This window comes from Struthio camelus, chromosome 5 (assembly GCF_040807025.1).
Source record: "Struthio camelus isolate bStrCam1 chromosome 5, bStrCam1.hap1, whole genome shotgun sequence".
Classification (NCBI taxonomy): domain Eukaryota; kingdom Metazoa; phylum Chordata; class Aves; order Struthioniformes; family Struthionidae; genus Struthio; species Struthio camelus.
Genome location: NC_090946.1, coordinates 66,232,248 through 66,253,285, shown reverse-complemented (window position 1 = coordinate 66,253,285; position 21,038 = coordinate 66,232,248). Strand labels below are relative to the sequence as shown.

The following is a 21,038-nucleotide window of genomic DNA, read 5'->3' as shown; positions in this document are numbered from 1 at the left end:
CCCTTCTGGTGACAGATCCTTCCACCCATCCCTATTCCTGATTGTCGTTCCATCTCTAAGCCAGAAGAACAGGTTGGTGTTGCTGGTGGGTTTCAAACAGTGAAACTCCTGCATTGGCCGGTGGACCTTGTTCCTGCCGGCAGTGCCCTGCCCTTGCACTGTTTTCTGTTCCTGCTGGATTAGAAAACTACACCCTAGTTTTGAGTCTTGCATACAGGTGTGTTGAATGCTGAAGTTCTCTTCTGCTTCCTTTTGATAAAAGCAAATTTGTATTTTCTGCTGTGATTGCTTTGTCTTAAGGTGGGTGTTACTGGCTACTGGGTTTCTTCTTACCTTCTTTAACCCATTTGTATGGTTAGATTAGTGCAGCTCTTCACGTTTCAGGGATCACAAAAAGAAATCGGATCTCTTGGACCGGGTCTGTAGAAGTGGATGCACACCCGAACTGTATTTGATTTGCTAGCACTGTGAGCTATGTAGTTGTGATAGCGCTGTGCCTGAGCTAGCATGGCTGATCTCTAATGTTGTTTGCAGCTACCCTGACCAGAACATGTTCAATCTGTCCAGTATGTTCTATGACATATCCTTACAGTACCTTTTACACGTTGATTGTTTTAGGGTCGTCTTTCTTATTTAGGACACTCAGCACTTTGTACAGCAGCTCAGTGGTTTGTATTTATTTCTGCACTGGTATAAAGTAGGCCCAACTTCAATATTGTGCAGGAGTAAGGAGTAAGGATACCAGCATACCCAAATGGTCAGCGGGTAGTTGGTTTGTGTTGTGAAAGTAAAAGCGAGTGCGTGGAGTTGGAGTTCCTAGCTCTGTCTGCAACTTTTGGGTACTCAAGGTTTGGTTTGGTTTGTTTTTTTGTTTTGGTTTGTTTCTATTTTCAGCAGATCTACTTTTCTCATGCTCCTGACACTGGTTACTAAGTTCCTGTTCAGCCAACCTGTGTGCATCCTTGCTCTAGTGTGCAGGGAGGACCTCTTCAGCCAGTAAGGTTGCCCTGGCTGAACCCTAAGAACAGAAGCACCAAGATTGCAGGGCAAGACTGGGAGAGCAGGTTGTTCAGTTTGGAGGGGCTGAGCACCAACTGAAGATGCTTCAGGGAGGCAGGTGTGACCAATCCAGGGCCCTTGAGCCACCTGGGACTTGCAAGCTCCTAAGCCACGGTCATGTTGTGTGAGTTGTGGTGGTCCAGAATTAGCTGAAGTTATTGTGGGGTGTCTTGTGCTTGCTTAAGAGCCAGGAAGGGATCTGCTCTGTATTTTTACAGCTCTCAGCTCTGTGTCTCTTGTGATGTGTCTTGAAGAAGCTGGAGAATTGCTATTTCAGAGCCCTGGGGTTTGCGTGAGCAAGGCCTACATTTATGTCTTGGAGGAGAAACATTCTGATAGTTGAAGGATTTTTTTTTTTTTAATCTAGCAGGTAAATCCAGAAAGACTCAAAGACTGAAAGCTGAAGCTTTACAAATTCAAACCGAAAATCAGCCAGGACGTTTGATTGTTTTTACAGTGGGGTAGCTGATCCTCAAGCAACTAGCAAACTGAACTGACAGACTCTTAACTTGATAATTTCAAGGGAAAATAAGCTGGGGAGTTGTTTTGATTTTGACAAGTATATGATGAGGCACCTGAAGCTGATAGTGCAGGAATGGATACATTTCTGGAACTTTCTTGTGGAGGAGGTTGAACTGCGAATTAACGTAATATTAGTCCATCTTGGCCTTTTCAGATCGAGGAATGTGATTGCTTTTGCCTTTTTCCTTAGTACTGAATATCCTCTATTTTTTGAGGATTGCTTTATAGCTCTTGTCTGCAAGAGCTCTTGTCTGAAGGGCTGCAGTTTAATTCCGTTTTCAGCATATCTGGAAGTAATATTTGCATATTTGCAAGTAACACTATGTTGGCTTTTTTGCATTGCATAAAGAATTGCAGTGTGAATACGGCATAATCTTGCATGAAAAATAATCTGTGCATGGAAATGCTATCTTGAAGCTAGTCTTCGTTACTGCTCAGATATGTCTATTTGTAGCCAAGTTTGGTGTAGTAATGCCATCAAGTTAATGCTTAAAAGAAGGGTTAATAGAGAGTTTATTTCATCTTCAGTAGATAGGAATACCAAGCATAGTTGGTGGTAACTATGAATTTTAATTTCTTGTAAATTTTCTTAAAATTGATGTGCTGCATCTTTATTGACTTTGTCAGGGTTGTTTATGATTTTGTCTGAAGAACTTTGTGTGTTTGCAGAGGGTTGCTCAGCAATAGCCTATGGCATAGTGAGGTTGGCTGTGACATGCTCAAGCTAGGACGATGAACCATAAAACAATGAGAAACACACCCAGAAACAGCAAATAAATAGAAATTTAGAGCAAAACAAAGCAGCTGACCTGCTGAAGAGTTTTACATTTCTGTGGGGGACAGTTTGTAAAATGTTTTGCTTTCGAGACTTTACTTGCGTGTTTGCCATCCTGATATAATGATACTCTGTAGATGTTCATGTGATGTCTGCAGCTGTTGTAAAGGGGCATCTCCCAAGTTTTTATAATAGGAGCAACGCTGATATTAAAGCAACTTACATCTTAATCTGTTAAATCTTTTAAATTAATCTTTCACCAAGTGATATCTATTTTTTTGTATCAAACAGGGACAGTAGGAGACTGATCCATGGTTACATAAGGAATCTAAGTACCCAGGAAGGCTTTGGGATCTAGATGTGTATCCTGACTTATGCTTATGCTGTAAGACTTTGCTGTTGTTATGTTCCTTATAATCAGCATTTCTTTTCCAAACTGTATGGGTGGTGTGTTTTGGGGTTGTTTTTGTTGTTTATATTAAGCGGGATCATAAGTTCAGGGCTGTATTTCAGCATGTTTCAAGCCATTAATTATTGTATACTGAGATGAACAATTTGCTTGACTTAAATGACTCACCTTGTACTGGAGGTGAAAGCTGAATATAGTCAGAGATCGTTTTCTTTTTTTAAAAATTGTCCCCAAGGTCTGAGATTTGGGCACTGAATATATGGGACATGCCCCACATCCGTGTTTGGTGGGTGATAGTAATTTGACAGGCACATAGTAGAGTGTTTATGGATTTTATTTATTTATTTTTCCCCTCAAAAGTTTGAGTGGCTGTTAGTAGATGGAGGGAAAATGTTGAGTGTTGAAAGACATGCTTTATTTATTTTTAACTCTTCTTTATGCTTCTGGGATGTGGGATGAAGAAATTCTACCATTTCTTGAGCTTTTAGGCTAGTAACCAAATTGCAATATTTGTATCTAGTGTAAACTGAATTTTAAAGGAGTTTGGGTCTGAATCTCAACTTTTAGTGGAAAAGGTGAGATTTTGTTGATACTCAGTTTTTTTGATGCTGGTGTTCCTGCAGTCACTTCCAAATTCTTAGTCTCATGACCTTAGAATCCAAAGTCTTCAAGGAGGAGAAAATGAAGCATGTTCTTATCTTGCTTGGAAAAAATACTATACAAAATATGCTGTCATTATAAGGAAGGTATGAAGATAATGCTGAGCGTGAGCAGTGATGTTCTTAACTAAAACAGGGAGATTGACTTAATGAAGGACCTTGAATCTATTTCATCAGTTCCTGACTTACCCTGCCATAAGATAAACCTGTAAGTTGCAACTCTTCAGCACAAGGATGGTCTCTTGAATTGTCTCTGTTCCTTTACAACAGCAAGAATGTGACTCTTAATACATTTTAAGGTAGAGGGTTTGAGATCTCTAGCGGTAGCCTGCTTGATTGACTTGAAGGTTGTAATGCTGCAAGCTTACTTTAAGTTTGGAGTGTTACTGATGATGAAATTCTCACGTCACTATGTTGTCAAAGTCATGGGTTTAGCTGAGATAAACCAGCTATAAGAAGGTAGGGCAGGTTGTGCCTTGACACATGTAGGCTGTTTTGGGCAGTTATCGCATACACTGTTTAACCTGGCAGGGTGGGTCAAACCAAAGGCTGCTGTCCTGTTCTGTGCATGGCCTAAAGAGATTATCTGTGGTTGTGCTCTCCTTTCTGCAGATATTTGTAGAAATCGGTGAGTTGAAGAACCTACATTTGCAATGGGAATGAGAAGGCATTGATTGTGGTTAGAGCTCTCAGCTCTTTAACTGCCCTCCTTATGCCTCTTTATATGTAAGAGCACATACAGTGTTTCCTATGATTTCAGTCTGTTTTTCTGGGACTATATACCAGATTCTTTTCTCCTGTCTGATTTCTCTGGGCAGCCACGGACACTTATCTACTTTAATATTTCTCATGTGTTGTCATATTTCACCCATTTCAAAAGCCCTGCCTTTGATGAAGAATAAATGGGTGAAAGGATAAACCCTATAAAAGCTAATTTTATAATTAGCCATTAAAATAAACTGTTGTTTGTGTATATGCTTTGTTAGTCCTAACATTGAAAACATTAGGTGAAGCATTTCTGTATGCTATGGTTTTGGAATAAGATCTTCAGAAGTGAGGAATGATGTGTCTACAAAAAGTTCAAGTCACTTAATCTCAGTGCTGAAAGCGTGTATTTATGCTAAGGATACATATAACTACCTGGTCATTGGTTTGCGTTTTGTCCCTTATTTTATGGGGATTTGTTGACTCATTTGTTTGTTCTGTGTATGGGATTTCTTTCTTTTTTTTTTTCCCCCCCCAGGTGAACTTTACTGTAGTTAACATAAGCAGGTTAAGCCTAAAGGGCAGAGCTTTTGAAGATCAGATTTCAAACTTCATAGCAGTCTTCACCCCAGTTCCATATTCTTCTTTGTTCCCCTTCACAAAGGTCTCTGCTGCGCTGTTTGGAACAGGGCGTACGGAAGGACGTGTCTTTGGGGCCCGTCCTGTGCCTGTACTTCAAGTTGGCTGGAGGCAAGCCAGCTCTTTGCTTTGAAGTTGCAGAGCTGTGCTAGCATGGCAGAGGGGTTGCCTTGTTTCTCAGTGGGACTTAACCAGCCTGAGCTCTGCACCACCTCAGTGTGGCTACGCAGCCTCCCTCAGGCAGCCAGATTACATCTGCTCTGGCTGCACAAAGAACAGGTAGATCAGACACCTGACTGCCTGTCCATGACCAAAGAGCCCCCCAAAATCTATTAATTCACGTGCCTCTAGTATTCAAATGACTGTTTATTTAGACAGAACACTGATGAATTAGGAAGTCTTCTACAACGCAACCAACTGTATCTGTTCGGACAGTCCTCTCAAAACTATTTAGTTTCCTCCTGCTCCTTACCAGCTTTTAAGAAGCCTTGTGTTTCCGTAGCACCTTGTTTCTTGGACTGAGACAAAAAGAGGAATGCTTTGCACCTCATTTGTCGTCTGTAGCACGTCATCAGTTGTAAGCTGTGGTGCTAGCTGTCAGCAGAAGCTGCAAGCCTGGACACTAGGGGATGGTGTTCCAGCTGTCAGCCTACAACGCGGAGCGCTGAATACTGGGCCTGAACAGGCAGGAGACCCGCTCTAATGTGCTGAAGGAAAAATGTAGCAGATCTAATGCTGCCAGCACTAAGTTGTCCAGATGTTCCTGTAAATTTGGGGTGGTTTTTTTTTTAATGACACAAAAGTGTGGTTGGAAGATGAAATTTGGAAGCATTACAATGGAAATGAGGTGTACTAATGAGACAAATAGCTGTTTTGATACCTAATAGTATTCCAGTTAGTTGAAACTGTTTAAAACCAGGATTTTATTATTTTCACAAAGATGCGTAGTTCAGCAAGTTATTATGATGGAGGTCTTGGTGAGGGGAAATTCTGTGGCTTGTGAGAAGAACAGATCAGATGATCTTAATGGTCCTTTCATACCTGAAAATCTAGGGGCTAAGTTGCTAAGTAATGAGCCCGTTTTTCAAAGATGCTGAGCAGTTGCTCTTAACGTCCATGGAAAAAAGCCAAGTGCTCTAGCTGCTTCCTCGGGGCATAAATATAAATGCAGAAGCCCATTATGGACTTTTTTATTTTTTTTTAAATCTTCACTGAAACATCTTTCTGAATGCATTCCACTGTTTAATGCTAGCAGCTTTTCTCACTGTCTTTGCAGTTGCAATACTTCTGTTTGGGCTGTTAGATACATACATATACTAGATAGTACATGCAAAAGGAACATGTATACTACATATTTGTGCTATTTATAGTATGAGAGAAAGGAGACAGGTAAGACAAATTGCAGGATGAAAACTTGATTTATTTATTTATTTTTTTAATATAAGGTTTTGCCTCACAAGATAAGATATTTTAAATATTCAGTGAGGGACTTTGGTTCTGTGGGAACTAGTCAAATTTAGCAGACTTAAATATAGAAGCTAAGTAGTGCTATGACTTGCTTGCAGAAACCCTGCCGCTATAAAGAGGAGGTGGGGGGAAAAAAAAGGCTGTTCTTACCACTTATTTCACCTCTGTGCTGCAAAACAGAGCTTTTAATGTGATTTTTTCTCTTTTGTTTTCAAAGGCTTGAGGGGATGAGATTACTCTCTCTAATAAAACAGAGCTACTTGCTTCAGTATGGCAGCTCTTTGCAAATGGTTTCAGCAAAGTGTTTCAGCCTACAGCAGGGCGTAAGAAAATTAATTGGAAAGATCTGAAAGCTGTTCTTGCATAATCAAGTTGAACATTTTAACTTGTCTGTGGCTGACTTGGGTTGTTGCTTAGTTTGATTTTACCAGTGAGGATTAGGCCAGTCATATAGTAAAACCTTCTAACCTATAGTTAGAAGACCTGGATCCATGGGGGCTAAACCCCTTTTTCAGTAGCCTAGTGGATTATGCAGGTGGAAGAGGCAGTTCTATACAGGACCCATGAGAGCTGTATGTACAGCGTAGCTGGGAAAATGGGGTTGCAGGGTTAGTCATTAGAGGTAGCAGTAACAGGGGCAACTTTTCTGCATGGACTGGCTGATCTTTTGAAGATCATTAAATACATAGGTTGCTAATCTGGACTGAAGTCTATGCTACGGTGTCCTTTTTGCTACTGCTTCTTTTCAGAGGAAGGTTAAGGCTAACATAAGTGTGTGACTGTGCCATAGCCATGTCTCCCATTGCATTCTAAAATACCACGTATTGCAGATGGAGCAGTCCCAGTGACGTTTTTGAGAATACCACCCATTTTCTCTAAAGCTCTGGAGAACTTTGATTCTCAAATAGCAGGCTAATGTCATGAGCTTGGTATGTCTAACATAAAGAAAGACTGGGAAGAAAAAGTTTTATTACCAAGAAAACAAAGGTCATCCCTCCTACAGGCACAGGATGAAGAGGAGAAACTTTATATTCCCTGGTAAAAATGATTTAACCCCTCCCTGTTGGTTCCTAAAGTAAAATCCAACCAAATCAGAGCCCAGAGTAAGTTCTATTATGTTGATGTCACCTTTGTGTGGTAGATTCTTAGCTCATGTTTAGCTATCTTGTGTCCGTTTGAGATAAAGATGATAAAATGCAATTTATGGGATGGGTTGGAAATTATTTGCTAGTTGATCTTACTTATTTACCATCAGGCTTGCTGGGAACTTTTCCGTAGAAGGAGACAGCTTGAAAGGCACCCATTTTTCATAAACTATTTTTAATACTTTAATGTTACTTGAAGCACTTACTTGAGATGTTTATTTCAGGCAGAAAAGAACTAAATTCTCCTGTGTGTATTCTTAGTCTCTGCTTCAGGGTGAATCTCTATTTTTTGCTCCCCAGCAGGCTCTGTTTGTATTTCTGATCGTCTCTCCTGCTCCCACTCATCTCATGGACAGTAAGAATTTGGAAACTTTACCAAGAAGAGATGGCAAAGTGTCCTGTAACTTCCTTTACTGCAATCTTTGCCTGTTGATCCCAAACGTATCACTTCTCATTGTCATGATTCAAATTAAATAGGAGATTAGGTCAAGCATTTGGCAAGTTGCCTTTTACGACCTTGAGTTTATTAGTCTGCAAATGCAGGGCGTGGAATGGAGGTGTCCCCTATCAGTGACCTCCATCAGGCTGGTGGGAAGCGAAATGCTGATGGGGCAAGCAAATGGCTGGGGTGGCTGGTCCCTCTACGCCGTGATGGGATGCAGAAACTTTCTGGAGGGGTCTGTCTGGGTCATCTGTGGATTTTATTGTTTTCTGGGGAAATGGCTGGCTAAAGGAAACAAAACAAAAACCTAGCTGCAGATGTTTCAAGGCAGTTTGTGGTGAGTGTTTTGAGCAGTTAAAATACCTGTTCTTATTCCCACCTGGGAAACTTTAGATAGGTTGCATAATTTTTCTGGGCCTTAATTTGGCCCCTTAGCAGTATTGTGTTGAAACTCATCAAGGAGTTGAGAGACTTCAACTGATCTTTCTAAAAGGTTTAAGGATCCTCTGAGAGGTACTGAAATGTTCTTCCTGACAGAAATACTTCATGTAAAGCAGAGTCTGAATTTGGTTTTTACCCTCTGTTGCTTCATGCATAGCTTTGCATGATGTGAACTTGTTTCTCCTAGTTTCTTCAGCATATCACATCACTGCCCGCTACCCTGTTGCTATGAGCAAGACAGAGGCATTCAGCTTCGTTGTCGCTGACCTGGGAGTGACCACGGCCGAAGGCTTAGGTCCTTTTGCTAGAGGTGAATAGAAATGGCTGCAAAGAGAGAGTTTTCCTGGGAAGAAAAACTGTAGTGATGAGTGTGTTAAAATGTCCATCTGTCTTTTTTTTTTTTTTTTTTTAATGACTTAAAAATCATTGTTGCAGAATCGTTCTTGTCACTTGTGAAAGAACAGCCTGCACTGGAAGGGTGTTCCTTAGAGCAGCCGCTGTGGCAAGCGCTGAGCAGTGGAAAGAGAAGCTGCTTTCCGTCTCCTCTCCTTGTCCCCTGCCTGGAAGCATCATTCATTACACTTTGCTGGCTGTTTACCAAACCCGCTGCTGCCACAGTGATGATACAACTAGCTTGCACAGCGTCTCAACTCCACCGTGGCTGGTGCAGACAGCCCTTTCTGAAGGAGAGCACCCGTTGCTTCCTTACATCAGGGCATGATCACTCCAGCTGCTGCATTTTGCTGGGGTCTTTTGTTTGTTTGTTTGCTTAGTTTTGTTGGTTTTGCAACACCAGGTCTGTGAGATTTCACACAGATGTTTTAAGAGTGCAGTCTTGCTGTTGTAGCTGCCTGCAGAGTTTCTCACGTGCTGCACCCAGTTCTCGTCCATTCCCGCAGAGCGAGCGCTTGTTGTGGGGGCTACAGGCAGTGGTTAATTTTTGCCCTGAGGTGGCATTCTGCTTTTATATTTGCCTGGGAGTAGCTTGCTGTGCCATTAACTGTGGCAAGGATGAATTAGGTAAATCCAAACTAAGCATAAATAACTTTCTGAAATTATCTGGTTAATCTTGTTCTCCGTTTTTCTTGGATGTTATAGGATCAGCTACGCCGAAGCAGCCACGCTGCTCTCTAACTTTGCTTATGTCTACAGGCAACAAAATATTTAAAACTGAAATTGCCCCTGTTGACATGGAAGACCACGGTGAGCCTGCCCACGGCACAGTGCTCATTGCCAGTGCAGGCTGCAGATGCATCGTCTAGCCCTTGTGCGCTCTGAGGTCGTCCTGGGTTGTAGGATGCATCGAGGGAGGAGGGAAGGAAGAGGAAGGGAGATTACAAGTTTGAGTCAGAAAGAGGATGACAAGCCTTAAAGTCTTATTGTCAGTTACTCAGTGCGGTAATAAATATGACAAGGCATCCTTTTCATGACCTACGCTACCTTAGTCTCTTGCAGCATCTTTATCAGATGGAGATGCCCACAGTGTTGAAACACTTGACTCAATATGCCATAGAAGTGCATGTTCCTTAATCTTTGCTGCCTAGTTACTGGTGAGCAAGGGTGCCTCTGAAAGCTCTTATCAGATAGTAAATAAAATCAGTTATGTTTGCACAAGGCGTTTCCCAACTGCACTGTGCCCTGGCAGCCTGTTTGGGGTCGAAGTGCACATGCTGCAGAGAACTGTGAATTCGCCAAATGCTGAAAGCAGTCACTTCTCCAAACGTGCTGAAGGGAGAGGCTCTAGTCCTATAATGAAATGAATGGGACTTTGAAAAATTCTGGCTGTTGGTAGTTGATACAAGGAAGCGCCTGGAACCACAGCATACATTACAACATGTGGCACTTACCAAAATACATTTCCTTTGTAAATAGCCATCAGTTACTGCTAATAAGCTGGCAATTACTCAGCCATGTACTGCTACAGGATAGATAATGGGCTGAACTCTAAAGACAACAGGTCTCTTTGTATTATTGGTGTTTTCTGATGTACTGCTGTCTACCGTATTGTGAATATAGCGCAGCTGAGTTGCGTAAGTACTTGTTAAACCTCAGAGCAGATTTATTTGGAATGTTTTAGTTACAGCTGGAGTGACACAAGCCTGCAGTAAGCAATAGATTAATATCCTAGAACACTAACTCTGCAAGCCTGCCTCATTTAAGGACACAGCAAACGTCTGCAAGCTCTACGGTGCGGATTAAGTCATTTTCAGGTTTAGGGGTTTTTTATTTTGTTTGTTTGTTTTTAACTCAGTTTTCACTTCCTGCAGACTTGTAGGTTCTCCTGTTGGCAACAAGCAGTGCAGAGATCAGAGCTGGGCAGCCTGTGGACCGCGATGGTGGCACAGAACTGCTGCTGGCCTTGCAGAAAGAAGCAGGCCCTATTCCCACTTGCGGTAGCTGGAGTTAAGTGGGAGCAAAGCTGCTGCGGCACAAGGAGGACTCAACTGTGAAAAGACCTGCAGCATACTTTTATAGTTGGCTGAGTTGAGGGAGGGGGCTCTGTAGAGGTGGAAAGACCTGCACTCTCCATTTCCCTGAAGTGCAGGATTCTTTCCTACCTTTTTCTATTGTTCTGTGTGATTTTTCTGTTGGAGTTCCAAATGATGGGGTTTTTACCAGTTCCTGCGGGAGATTACTGCACAGTCTAATACAGTTTGCTGCTGGGAAGTCTTCCTGCTAATCAGCCCATCCATTTCCTTTATTCTTTCCATCTCGTAGTCCTAGTTAACCCTTTTATTTTAACTCTTCTCACCCTAAGCATTTTTCTTTCTAGGGCGAACAGTTTTAATATGTTGCTCCTCTTTTACCGCACCTTGTGTTTACCCTATGTTAAAGCAGGGATAGACTGCTTCACAGCTACCTAGCTTTAGAGTTGTTGAGCTGGAAATCCACAGACAGGCTTTATCTCATGGTAACTGGATTGTATGGTTGTAATATAAGAGTTTCAGAGTAACTGCCTAGGAGATTTAGATACCTCAGTAAATTTAGCTATGACCTGGAAATCTGAATCCCCTGTGTTGCCTTGGGTATCTCAGCTGTGTTTAGCTTTGCTTGTGGAAATTGAGCCTTTTGCCTCTGTGTTTTGTTTCTGGTCACCATGTTCCTTCCAGCATTCTAGTGCTTTTTTTCCAGCAGCCTTGAAAAGTGCAGGAAAAAATTGTTTTCATTCCATGTCATTAGCAGGGACACCGTAAACTGACTTCATGGTGTTTTGGGGGCAATAATTTGCTTTATGGTATCATACCATACCCAGCTTACATAGAAGTTCTTCCTCCTTTCTCCCTCCCTGCCCTTTGTGCTTTGGGAAGTCTTTCCCAGTGTAGCTCCCACACCCCACAGTAGAAGAGTTTCCTGTATTGCTGGTCCTTTTTGCATGTTTGATTATATTACCACAAGGGTGTATTTCTGAGGCACGTACACTTCTGCTTTCATTTAGTGTATTCTCATTGAAACAGTCACGTGATGTGTGAACTGTGGTAGAAAATGCAAGAACGTAAGTTACTTTATGGAGCATTTATGTCTTACACTGTAGGTGTTGTGAAGAATTTAATGTTTTGGTTGCAGTCTTATTTTTGAATACCTTTTCCTAAAATGTAGATTTTGCTGTATAGCAGGTTTAGATTACAAAAAAATTCGCTCATTGGCGTTCAGATTTTTTTTTTTTTCCCTACTATGTTATGCTTGAGATGTTTTCTGTTGCTCAGAAGTTCTCTTTGAGAGGATGATAATCCTACAAACTCTTAGGAGTGTTTCAGAAGGTACCCATGCAATCCCAGGGAGATACTCTATTTTCCCAAATGTACCGTTTGGCATCTCCTTTATTTTAGGATGTGCCACCCAAGAATTCCTTGTAGCATTTCAGACTGATTCAGATTAAGCCTTTTGCATGTGGATTTATTTTCACCCTCAAGTGAATTTAGCAAACTACGTTGGCATTTCTTCGCATCCTTAATTTTGCTGCTTCTCCTAAAGAACACTTAGTCCTTTTCTGAAAAGGTTCTCAAAGACCATTCGTCTAACTTGTCATCTTTTATTCTTTTCTTTTGTATTTTATTACTCATGGGAGTAATCCTCCAGCTGTAGTGTGGTGCTATTTTATGCCCTTGAGTGGCATCCCCAGCTGCTGCTTGCCTCTGGTGAAGATGACAAATGGCTATTGTTTTCTGGAGCTATGCCAGGTGTTCTGTATCTCTGTTTGGGCAGTTTTGTTGTATTTTATTTAGGATTTAGCAGTGTTTGAATAACACTATTTTATTTTGAACTTTTCCATCTCCTTTCTCCCCCAATTGATTTGCTGCCTAGAGACCTGAAGTTACTGAAGAGCCTGGTGTACCATTTAGCAGCCTGAGTGTGATATGCTTTGAGCTGTTTTTCCTTCTCAGTGTCTGAGGTTTTATAGTAATTGTGAGAAGTTTGTCAGAAAGCTTAGCCATTATAAGATGACTCTTCTCTGTAGCCAAACTATCAGTACTGGAAGAGAGCAAATTGAGCGCTCAGCGCTCTCTCTAGAATTCTGAAGATGCAAATAAGCTTCGTAATCAAACTTTTATTTAAGCCCATCAACATTCGTTTCAGAGCAAACTCACTCGTGTTAAAATCAAATTACTTTTTTTTTCTATTCACCCATAACCTGCGTCTGCAAAGTTTACTTCCTTTGAAGGTGCGAGCAAGACTGCAGCCGTGGTCGCTCTGTTACTGCTCTGACTAGCAATGGACTTTATAGGACAGTCCCCCTGCAGCTGAAGGCTTGTTTCCCCAGGCACACAGTTGTGCAGACCCCTTGCCTGAAGAGCCTGTGCTTTACGGTCCTGGAGCTGTGATGAGAACCCTGTGGGCAAAGGGTTTGCACAAGTGGGTCTAATTTAAGACAAGCATGCTCTTATGTTCCCATTAACAGGCCTTGCTTAGCAGTAATAGTCACAAGTGATGACATGGCCTAGCTAAGGGTCTGATTAGCAGATAGCTGGTTCATTTTCTTAGGAAATTGAGGATGCCTCTTGGCTACTGTCCTAGCCATAAATTAAGGAAATTGTTTCTGTGCCAGTGTTTGAAAGGGCATATTTGATCAGCATGTTTTAAGGATATGAAAACCTTTGAACAGCTGAAATAACAGCAGAAAAAAAAGGAATGTCAAAAATCAATCTCCATCAAATTTGAAATAAATTGCTTTCCTTTAAATTATGCAACTGAAAATGTCACGTTGGCATAAATATGTTAAATGTTGTATGTTTGCAGCTTCCATGTCATTGCCTCTTAGAGGAGTGTCTGTTTATGGTTATAGCATAGAGATGAGAAGATAACTTTCTAAGAGAACTTTGACAGTTGCCTGAACAATAGAAGTCACAGGCCTACACCGGTCAGATGATTTAAAACATATTTCTTCATTTGGGATTTTAATCCCTTAATGTGATTTTTAAATTTGTGTTTTAGCAGCAGCTTGAGGTCGAGCTACAAAGCCATCAGCATCTTCTGAATCTAGTCAGGGCATGGAGATTGTGGTCTGGGGTTCTGCGCTTTTCTTTGAGAATTTTTAATGCCAAAAGATTGCACTTCAGAATCGTCTAGAGTCCTGTGGCTTGTTTCTGTTAGGAGAATACAATAAAGTTATCCATAAGTGAAACAAGAGATTGTATAAACCACTTGGGTATTGTAATTATCGTATCCAGCACTGATAGATGCTTATCCGTTTCTAATCAAAGCAGGGGATCAAGTTAACATGCATTACTGCCATACAGTTGGGACAGTTGCAAAAGCAGAGTAAAAGAGTTTTGCTAAAGATACTACCGTCACAACCTATGGGGTACTCAAATTTGGCTGATAGTCGAGAGACTTGAAAGTCTCAAAGACTTGAGACGTGTAATTAAAGAGCCTGTGTTTCAGCACTGTGTTCTTGTAATGTTAGCAGCCATTGCAAGTTTATAAACATATCTGATGTCCGGACCCAGTATGCAAACTCAAAGTAAAATGGACTAATGGCGTAAATGCATGGTGAGGGGGAAAAAAACTCAGGAGGCTGTAAATGGCTTGCTGATTGATGAATTTAGTGAGGTGAGAGCACAGACCTGCTAAAGCAGGCACATTGGCTTAAAGGGAGCCAGTCTGCTAAAACTAAAAGATCATTATGGCAGTAATAGGACAGAAAACAAGCTTTTTTCAAGATGAGCATGATGCCTTGGAGTGTCTTTCATTGTGTTTTAGTTAGAACATTGCAGCTTGAGCAATTATACTCCCAGCATTTTGCCTCTGAAATGGTGCTGTGCAGAACTAAGCTCCCTGAAGGTCAGCCCGACAGGCGCTACTCATGCTTGCGACTGCGGCAGAGCTGGCCCTGCAGCATGTCCTACTGTGGGTCAATAGGAAGCGGGTATGGAGGCTTCCATTGTTTTCCAGTTTGTGTGTTTTTCTGAGGACTTGGCCTGGAGTTCAGCAATTCAGCCCATGCATGTAGATCCTGCAGCACTTCCTGTTTTCTAGCAGTTATGTTTTCATTGCAGTGTTGGTCTTGTACACATTAGAGTTTGTTCATGGCTACAGCTGCGTATATGTTGACTGTTTGAGGCGCTGGGAAGGCTTACCTCTGGTTTTGCATGCAGCTCTCTGCGTTCTCCCCTGCCGTGCTACCATGTGAATGGAAGCAATAGGGAGGGATCATTGTAACTTGCAGTTTGTTACAATGGGCATGGACAAACCTCTTTATTAATGCAACATATGGCTGAAGTTTCCTGACACAAGCAGATTTCTGATTCATAGTTCTCCAACATCCCCTGTTCCAACTCAGACAAGTTGATTATTTCCTCCCACCAGCAGATGTAGACAGGAACAATTGGAGCTGTGATAACACTATCTTTAATAGGGGCCAGCAGGGTCACACACCTCAGTGTTTCCTGTCTGTAAACAGCCGGGGAAGGATGGCTTCACAGGCTGCCGGCCTGGGAAGCGTGGTGAAGTGAACTTACTGAAGAGGAGCAAGATGCCAATTTGGCAGTAGTCCTAATCTGCTAGAGAGGGATGGAGGGATGTAAAGGATACTTTCAGAAAGATGCAAAGAAGTAGCGATGGGAGTAATAGAAAACTTTAAATGCTCTTTTTAATCTCTCTTTGGTAGCAGGAGAATCAGGAATTGGACAGCTCTGTATAGGCTGCGTTCCGGTAAAAATCACTGGTGTAACATGTTCATGTTCATGCTCGTGCTGCACTGCCAGCAGAGCTCAGAGGAAGCAACCTTTGGAAATTGCCTCATTAGCTCCTACTGGGAAGCAGTTAGCCTGTTGTCATTGCTGTGATGTGCAAGGTAAATCTGATGTGCAGGAGCTCTTTTCACCACTCACCTGTGGTTTTTATCCAGCCTTTCTATGCCAGTGAATTGAACAGGTACGTTACAGCAGAGGATGGAAGGGAGTGGACTCTGCTCCTTTTTTCATCATGGTTCATTAAAAATCCTCACTGAATGTGACAGTCATCCCTGGAGTTTTATGTAATAGCCTGTTTTTATATGAATCTTGCCATAACTTAAAATGGAAGCTTGCTCACATCTTTTGATTTTAATAAGGGAAGAGGTTTGGGGGGGGGGGGAGGGGGGCGCTTTGTTCTTTTTTTTTTCTTTTTTTTTTGGAAATTGCAAATTGGGATTTGGCCTGAGAGGTTCAAGTGTGCATGCACCCAAAAGTTTTCAAGATATTTTGTTTAGATTAGCAGTTTAGACCAAACTATCAATTAGGAAGCACATGGAAAGGCTTTTGTCATAGAACAGGCTCTTTTTTCCAATTGTAAGTGAAAGTTTCTGGGTGTAAAAGCAGTGCCAGCAATGACATGTAGTTTGAGGTTTTTCCTGCTCAGCTATCTCGGAGATGACTGCTTGTGGTGAGGTGCTTGGCTCTTTAACGTGGGACAGGCAAGGAAGAGAGCTAGCATTCATGTTACCGGTCAAACAGCTAGTCCTCTGAACGTGCTCGCAAGTGTGATGTGGCATCATTTAACTGCATGGTAATGGTTTCAACTTCCCTTGGCTCCCCCGAAGGAGGGCATTTCCTCAAGGCATTTAAGTACTACCCTGGTGAGACTAGGCTATGGGGAAATATATAGAAGCCAGACAGAAGTTTTCAGTCTCAGAAGATGGCTTAGAGTGGCAATAGATGCAGATTTCTCCTATGCCATATTGCAAGTGGAAGTTAACGAGTGCAGAAGGGAAGAAGAGGAGGAAAACCCATATATATATATATATATATATATATATATATATATATGTATGTGTGTGTGTGTGTTATTTTATGTTTATTTTTATGTTTGTATCATACAGACATTGAGAAAAACTCTGACTTTATGTAAGATGCCTCCCTGCTCAGCTGACCTCTGTGAATATTGTTCTGTCCTTAGTAGCTGAGCGTGTCCTCGCTGACTATCTGGGAGCATGGTAGCCACATCAGTGTTACAAAAAGACATGTGCTTTTCTGTGGAATTTACTAACTTTCTTCCAAATACGAGGATGGAAGCAAGCACAAAAGTACATGCTAGACTTAAAATAGCCAGGAGTTAATGCATGTGGAAGAATAACGATTGCCCTAGTTGCGTTGCCTGCATGGCATGAATACTTACCACAGCTAGAGCTCAAGGTCTTCACTGCTATCGTTAATGAACCTGGAGTCCTGAGTTTCTGTATGTGGTCCAGCCAGTAGGTTGAATCAAGTAGTCCTCCAGAGAAGTAGCGGGGGGAGGCGGATTTGGGCTTATGTAACTCTAGTGCTTGGGAGTCTCCATCATGGGGTGACAACCAGGTCTGGTGGGCACTGCACAAACATGTCAAGGGGAAAAAGCATCCCTATCCCACACCTTACAGTGGGAGGCAAGGGACAGCAGACAGATTATGGAAGGTGAAGGGCGCGTCCCTCCACCTGGTAAGCTAGGTTTTTGGCTATTGTGGAAGTGACCTGGTTTACGTCACTTGAGAAGATTTTGGTAGGCAACATGGCAATGCAGGAATTGGAGAAGAGAGTGTGAAGTTTAATAACTACATAGCTTTGTAAATGTTTACAGAAAGCTTTTCCAAAGTGGAGGTGGCAGGATGGAATACAGCGCAAAGATATACAGCACAGAATACACGGTATTGAGCACAAGAGTCGAGGGTGAAACTGGGAAGGCGTTTGGAGCTAGCAAAAGAGTGGGACAGGGAATGGAGGCAAGAGCAATTGAAGCATCATCTATCAGTGCTGATAGACTAGAAAAAGCAGAGGGAGGTGGGAAGCTGCTGGGGTGTGTTGAAAGACAGTCAAGAGAAGGGACTTGGTATCAGCTCAGGGCGAGTATGCATGTGAGCACTCCTTGAAGACTAAGTTATCTCGTGAGACCTTTCAGGACTTTATCTGGTATTCTCTGTCATGAAGTTATAAGCTATGCAGATAGGTTTTTTTAATGTTTTCTATGTTCTTATATTTTAATTATTTTCTTCTCTTCCCATTTTGTCTATTAAAATTAGTATGAATGCTAAGGAAGATTGGATTTGGTATCTCTTGAGGGCATACCAACAGTATATAGATACCGTTTTCTAAGGATGTTTTTTACCTGTTGCTGTGACAGGAATGCTCAAGATTCCTGTAAACAGAGTTGATTAAAGGATAAGAACTGCAATTTTAGCTGTTCTTTCTCTAGTTCATTTAATTACCTCTGCGTTCACTGTCCCCCCTGAATAGGAAGTCATTTTCCTGTTCATCTGAGCTTTTCAAACAGTGAAAGGGAAAAGAAAATTAATAGTGAGGGGAGGGAAATGTCACAACAATCAGATGATAGGCTTGGGAGATAGCACCTGAAACTATTATTAACAAATTAAAATAAAGCTTCTGACCTAATTTCATGTTGCTGATTTTCCTTTAAGTCAGTGCAGCCATCTTAGAGAGACAAAGGAGCTTTTAGCCTGAGTGGCATCATTGCGGAATTGCAGGGAGGTGTGCGTGCCTTGCCAAAGAAGGAACTAGAGCTTCCTTCTCCCGTCAGGTGAGGAAGACCCTTCAGTCAAGGAAGGAGCCAAGAATTAGTGTGCCAGACTTGATTCACAGCTAGATGGCAAAGTGCTGCTTTGCCTGCTCCTTCCCTGTTTTGAGTGGTGTTTCTGATGATCTTCTCTTGCATATCTGCTACCTTAGAAGTCTGTTTTTAATGGAAGTGAGAAATTTGAGTTGGAGCAAATAACTCACAATCTGAGATTTTTTTCCATTTGAAGTCTATTCCTATACCCCATAGTCCTTTTCTTTCTAAAAGAATATTTAGGTGGCTCCAGGAATACACAGCCCCTGCCTGGGTGGTAGATTTCCTTTGATTGTACTGCACACCCCAGAATGCAAATTCATAGCATGAAGTGTATCGGTGCTCAAGTACAGCAGCATGAGTCACATCCCCAAGAAAGTGATGTGCTAAGATTAAACTACTGTACGTTGACCAAGTGTGGGTGGAAGTAACATCATTTATGATTATGGTAAAGCTTTTTCTTACCAGAAGGTGAGTAACGTTCTAAGAATCTACATTAGGCCAAGTGCTCCTAATCCTAGTTTTCAAGGATCATGAGATATAAGTAGAAGGATTTTCTAGGCACTGAAACATGAATTTCAGTGCTTTTTCTCAAGAGTTAGTTACACTGTGTAATCCCTTTTTGAAGTTTGATTGAATTCTTCGGCATTTACTTTCATTTGAGTTAATGTTTCCTGAGTATGGATGGCGTAAACTGGGTATCAGTAGTGTCTTATGTATTAGCTTGACTCCTACAGACCTCATCCAGAACACCCGCTCCTGATCCTGTGAAATTGGGTTCATCTTCATCACATCCCTATTGTGATGAGGTAGTATATTTGCATCCTTTTCTGAATATATGGCAGATTACTCCTGATATATGCAGCCTTTCATTTTGTATTTAGTCATGCTGTCCCATTTCTGATTCTCCCTTCTGTGTGATATTTCTCTATGTGGTGGTGTCAGTTACACTTTTATACAATTAGTAAGGCCTGTTAGTAATATATTTGTGCTAAGACCACTAATGAAGATACTAAATGAAACGGTCCCAAGACTGCTGCCTCCTCGAGGAATGCCTCTTGCGCACAATCTGGTTTGCTGCTTCTAGTTTCAGCATGAAGGACGTTGTCATCTTCCCTTTTACCTAGCTACTCATTCACCTTCCAGTTCTTATACTAGTGTCCTCGTTTTTCTGCAGTTTACTACATTAGATGCTGTACTAAAGTCTGAGAGAACAGCTTTATTTCATTTTCTTTGTCCAGAGAATCAGTGGTCGTACAGCCAGTGAGATTGTTTTGATCTGTCTTTTATAGACTTGTTTCCCATTTCACTGCATTTTGTATTTACCTCTGTAGATTTAATTGCTTTTCATTTATCTTTAGATGTGTTCAAACGCTTGTATAGTATTAGGTCAGATGAGTAGTCTGTAGCTGTCATTCCCTCCCCCCCCCCCCCACTCTTTCATAAATACAGTTGCTATTTTTTGATCTTTGGAAAGCATTCCATAATGGATACGGTTATTCAGAACCTTCGTATCACCATCCTGTGATTTCATATGCCAGGTTTTGATTAACTGGATTGTGTTTTCTCAGATCTTTTTAGAGTGGATAATTATGGGAGGAAAACTGCTTCCCTGAACCTAAGCACATGAAGTTCTTTTGGGTTTGTCTAACATCTGTGCTGCTCAACTAGGCTCCCTCTAGTCAGGCATATGTAGGGTGCAACCTTGTATCCTAGGATTGGCATCTAAACCAGGCTAGATAAAGAAATACTTTGAATTTTTGAATTCATTTCTCTCCAACTGCAAGGAGAACCTAGAACTTACAGTATAGCCGTCCACTCTTCAAAATTAGATGAAATGTATCTCATGCCTTGAGTTCTGGTTTTGCCTGTTTGTACCCATTTATCTTTCTTCCCGTTTATCTCTCTTCCCATCTCTTTGCCACCTTGCCTTGCTCCCATGGTCAGCATTTTTATTCTTGCTGCAAATTGAGGGAAATATCTATGCAATTTTTGGGCCATTCCTATATTATCTTTAATCATAAACCCTCTCTTGCTGCACAGAGATTCCACTTTTTTTTCCTCTTTTTACATATGCCTGAAATATATTTTGCTGTTCAGTACGTCTGCAAGAAATGTCAAGCCTCTTTTACATTCAAATCCTTGAACTTTTCACAGCTCAGCTGGCTTTAATTACTTCCCTTAATTTATCAGTTTGTCATCCTGTGATCATAAAAAAACACCCGAGTTGTACAGCAGTTTATCCTTTAATTTAAACCAACTCAGCTTGTTCCAGTCTTCTTTCTATTACTTTTTTAAAACTACTTTTCATGCTAATCTACATTAGCATTCCATCTTGTTGGTACAATGACTGGAAAAGGTATCAGTAGTCCTGCTCAGAAATAGCTGGACCATACTCAGTACTAGTATTTGTTCTCCTGAGTTTAAGTTAATCTCCTGTAATGATACAGTTCCTCGTTTTTTCTCTCTTCCTTATTAATATCTGGCTTTGTCTAAATAATACTGTGGGATTATTGAACCCCTTTCTTATTTAAAGGAAAGTTGACCCAAAATGTTCTATCTGTGCCAGTAGTTCTCCAGATGATTTTTTTTTTTTTTTTTTGGGGGGGGGGGGGGGGCGGGGGCGGGGATAATGCTATGTTGGAAAACAGTTCACCTCAGTGGGAAAAGATGTTGGATGCAGGATGGGCCATGGAGCAGTTGCAAGGACACTATCAGACGTGGTAGAGAGCAAAAGCAGAGATACCTTGTGGTTACTGAG

At 41.5% G+C, this 21,038-nt stretch overlaps 1 protein-coding gene across 2 annotated transcripts in view; it reads left to right on the top strand.

Moving 5' to 3' along the window:
* ITPK1 (inositol-tetrakisphosphate 1-kinase) overlaps positions 1-21,038 on the top strand; it is a 160,893-nt gene that overhangs the window by 45,505 nt on the left and 94,350 nt on the right. Inside the window, exon 1 of one of the 2 annotated variants that reach the window (XM_068946872.1) lies at positions 2,663-2,741. The exons of the other annotated variant lie outside the window; for it this stretch is intronic. Coding sequence (XP_068802973.1) covers positions 2,715-2,741 — 27 coding nt within the window. The 5' untranslated portion in view covers positions 2,663-2,714. Of the gene's footprint in view, positions 1-2,662; positions 2,742-21,038 lie in introns of those variants that run through there. 2 annotated transcript variants of the gene reach the window in all.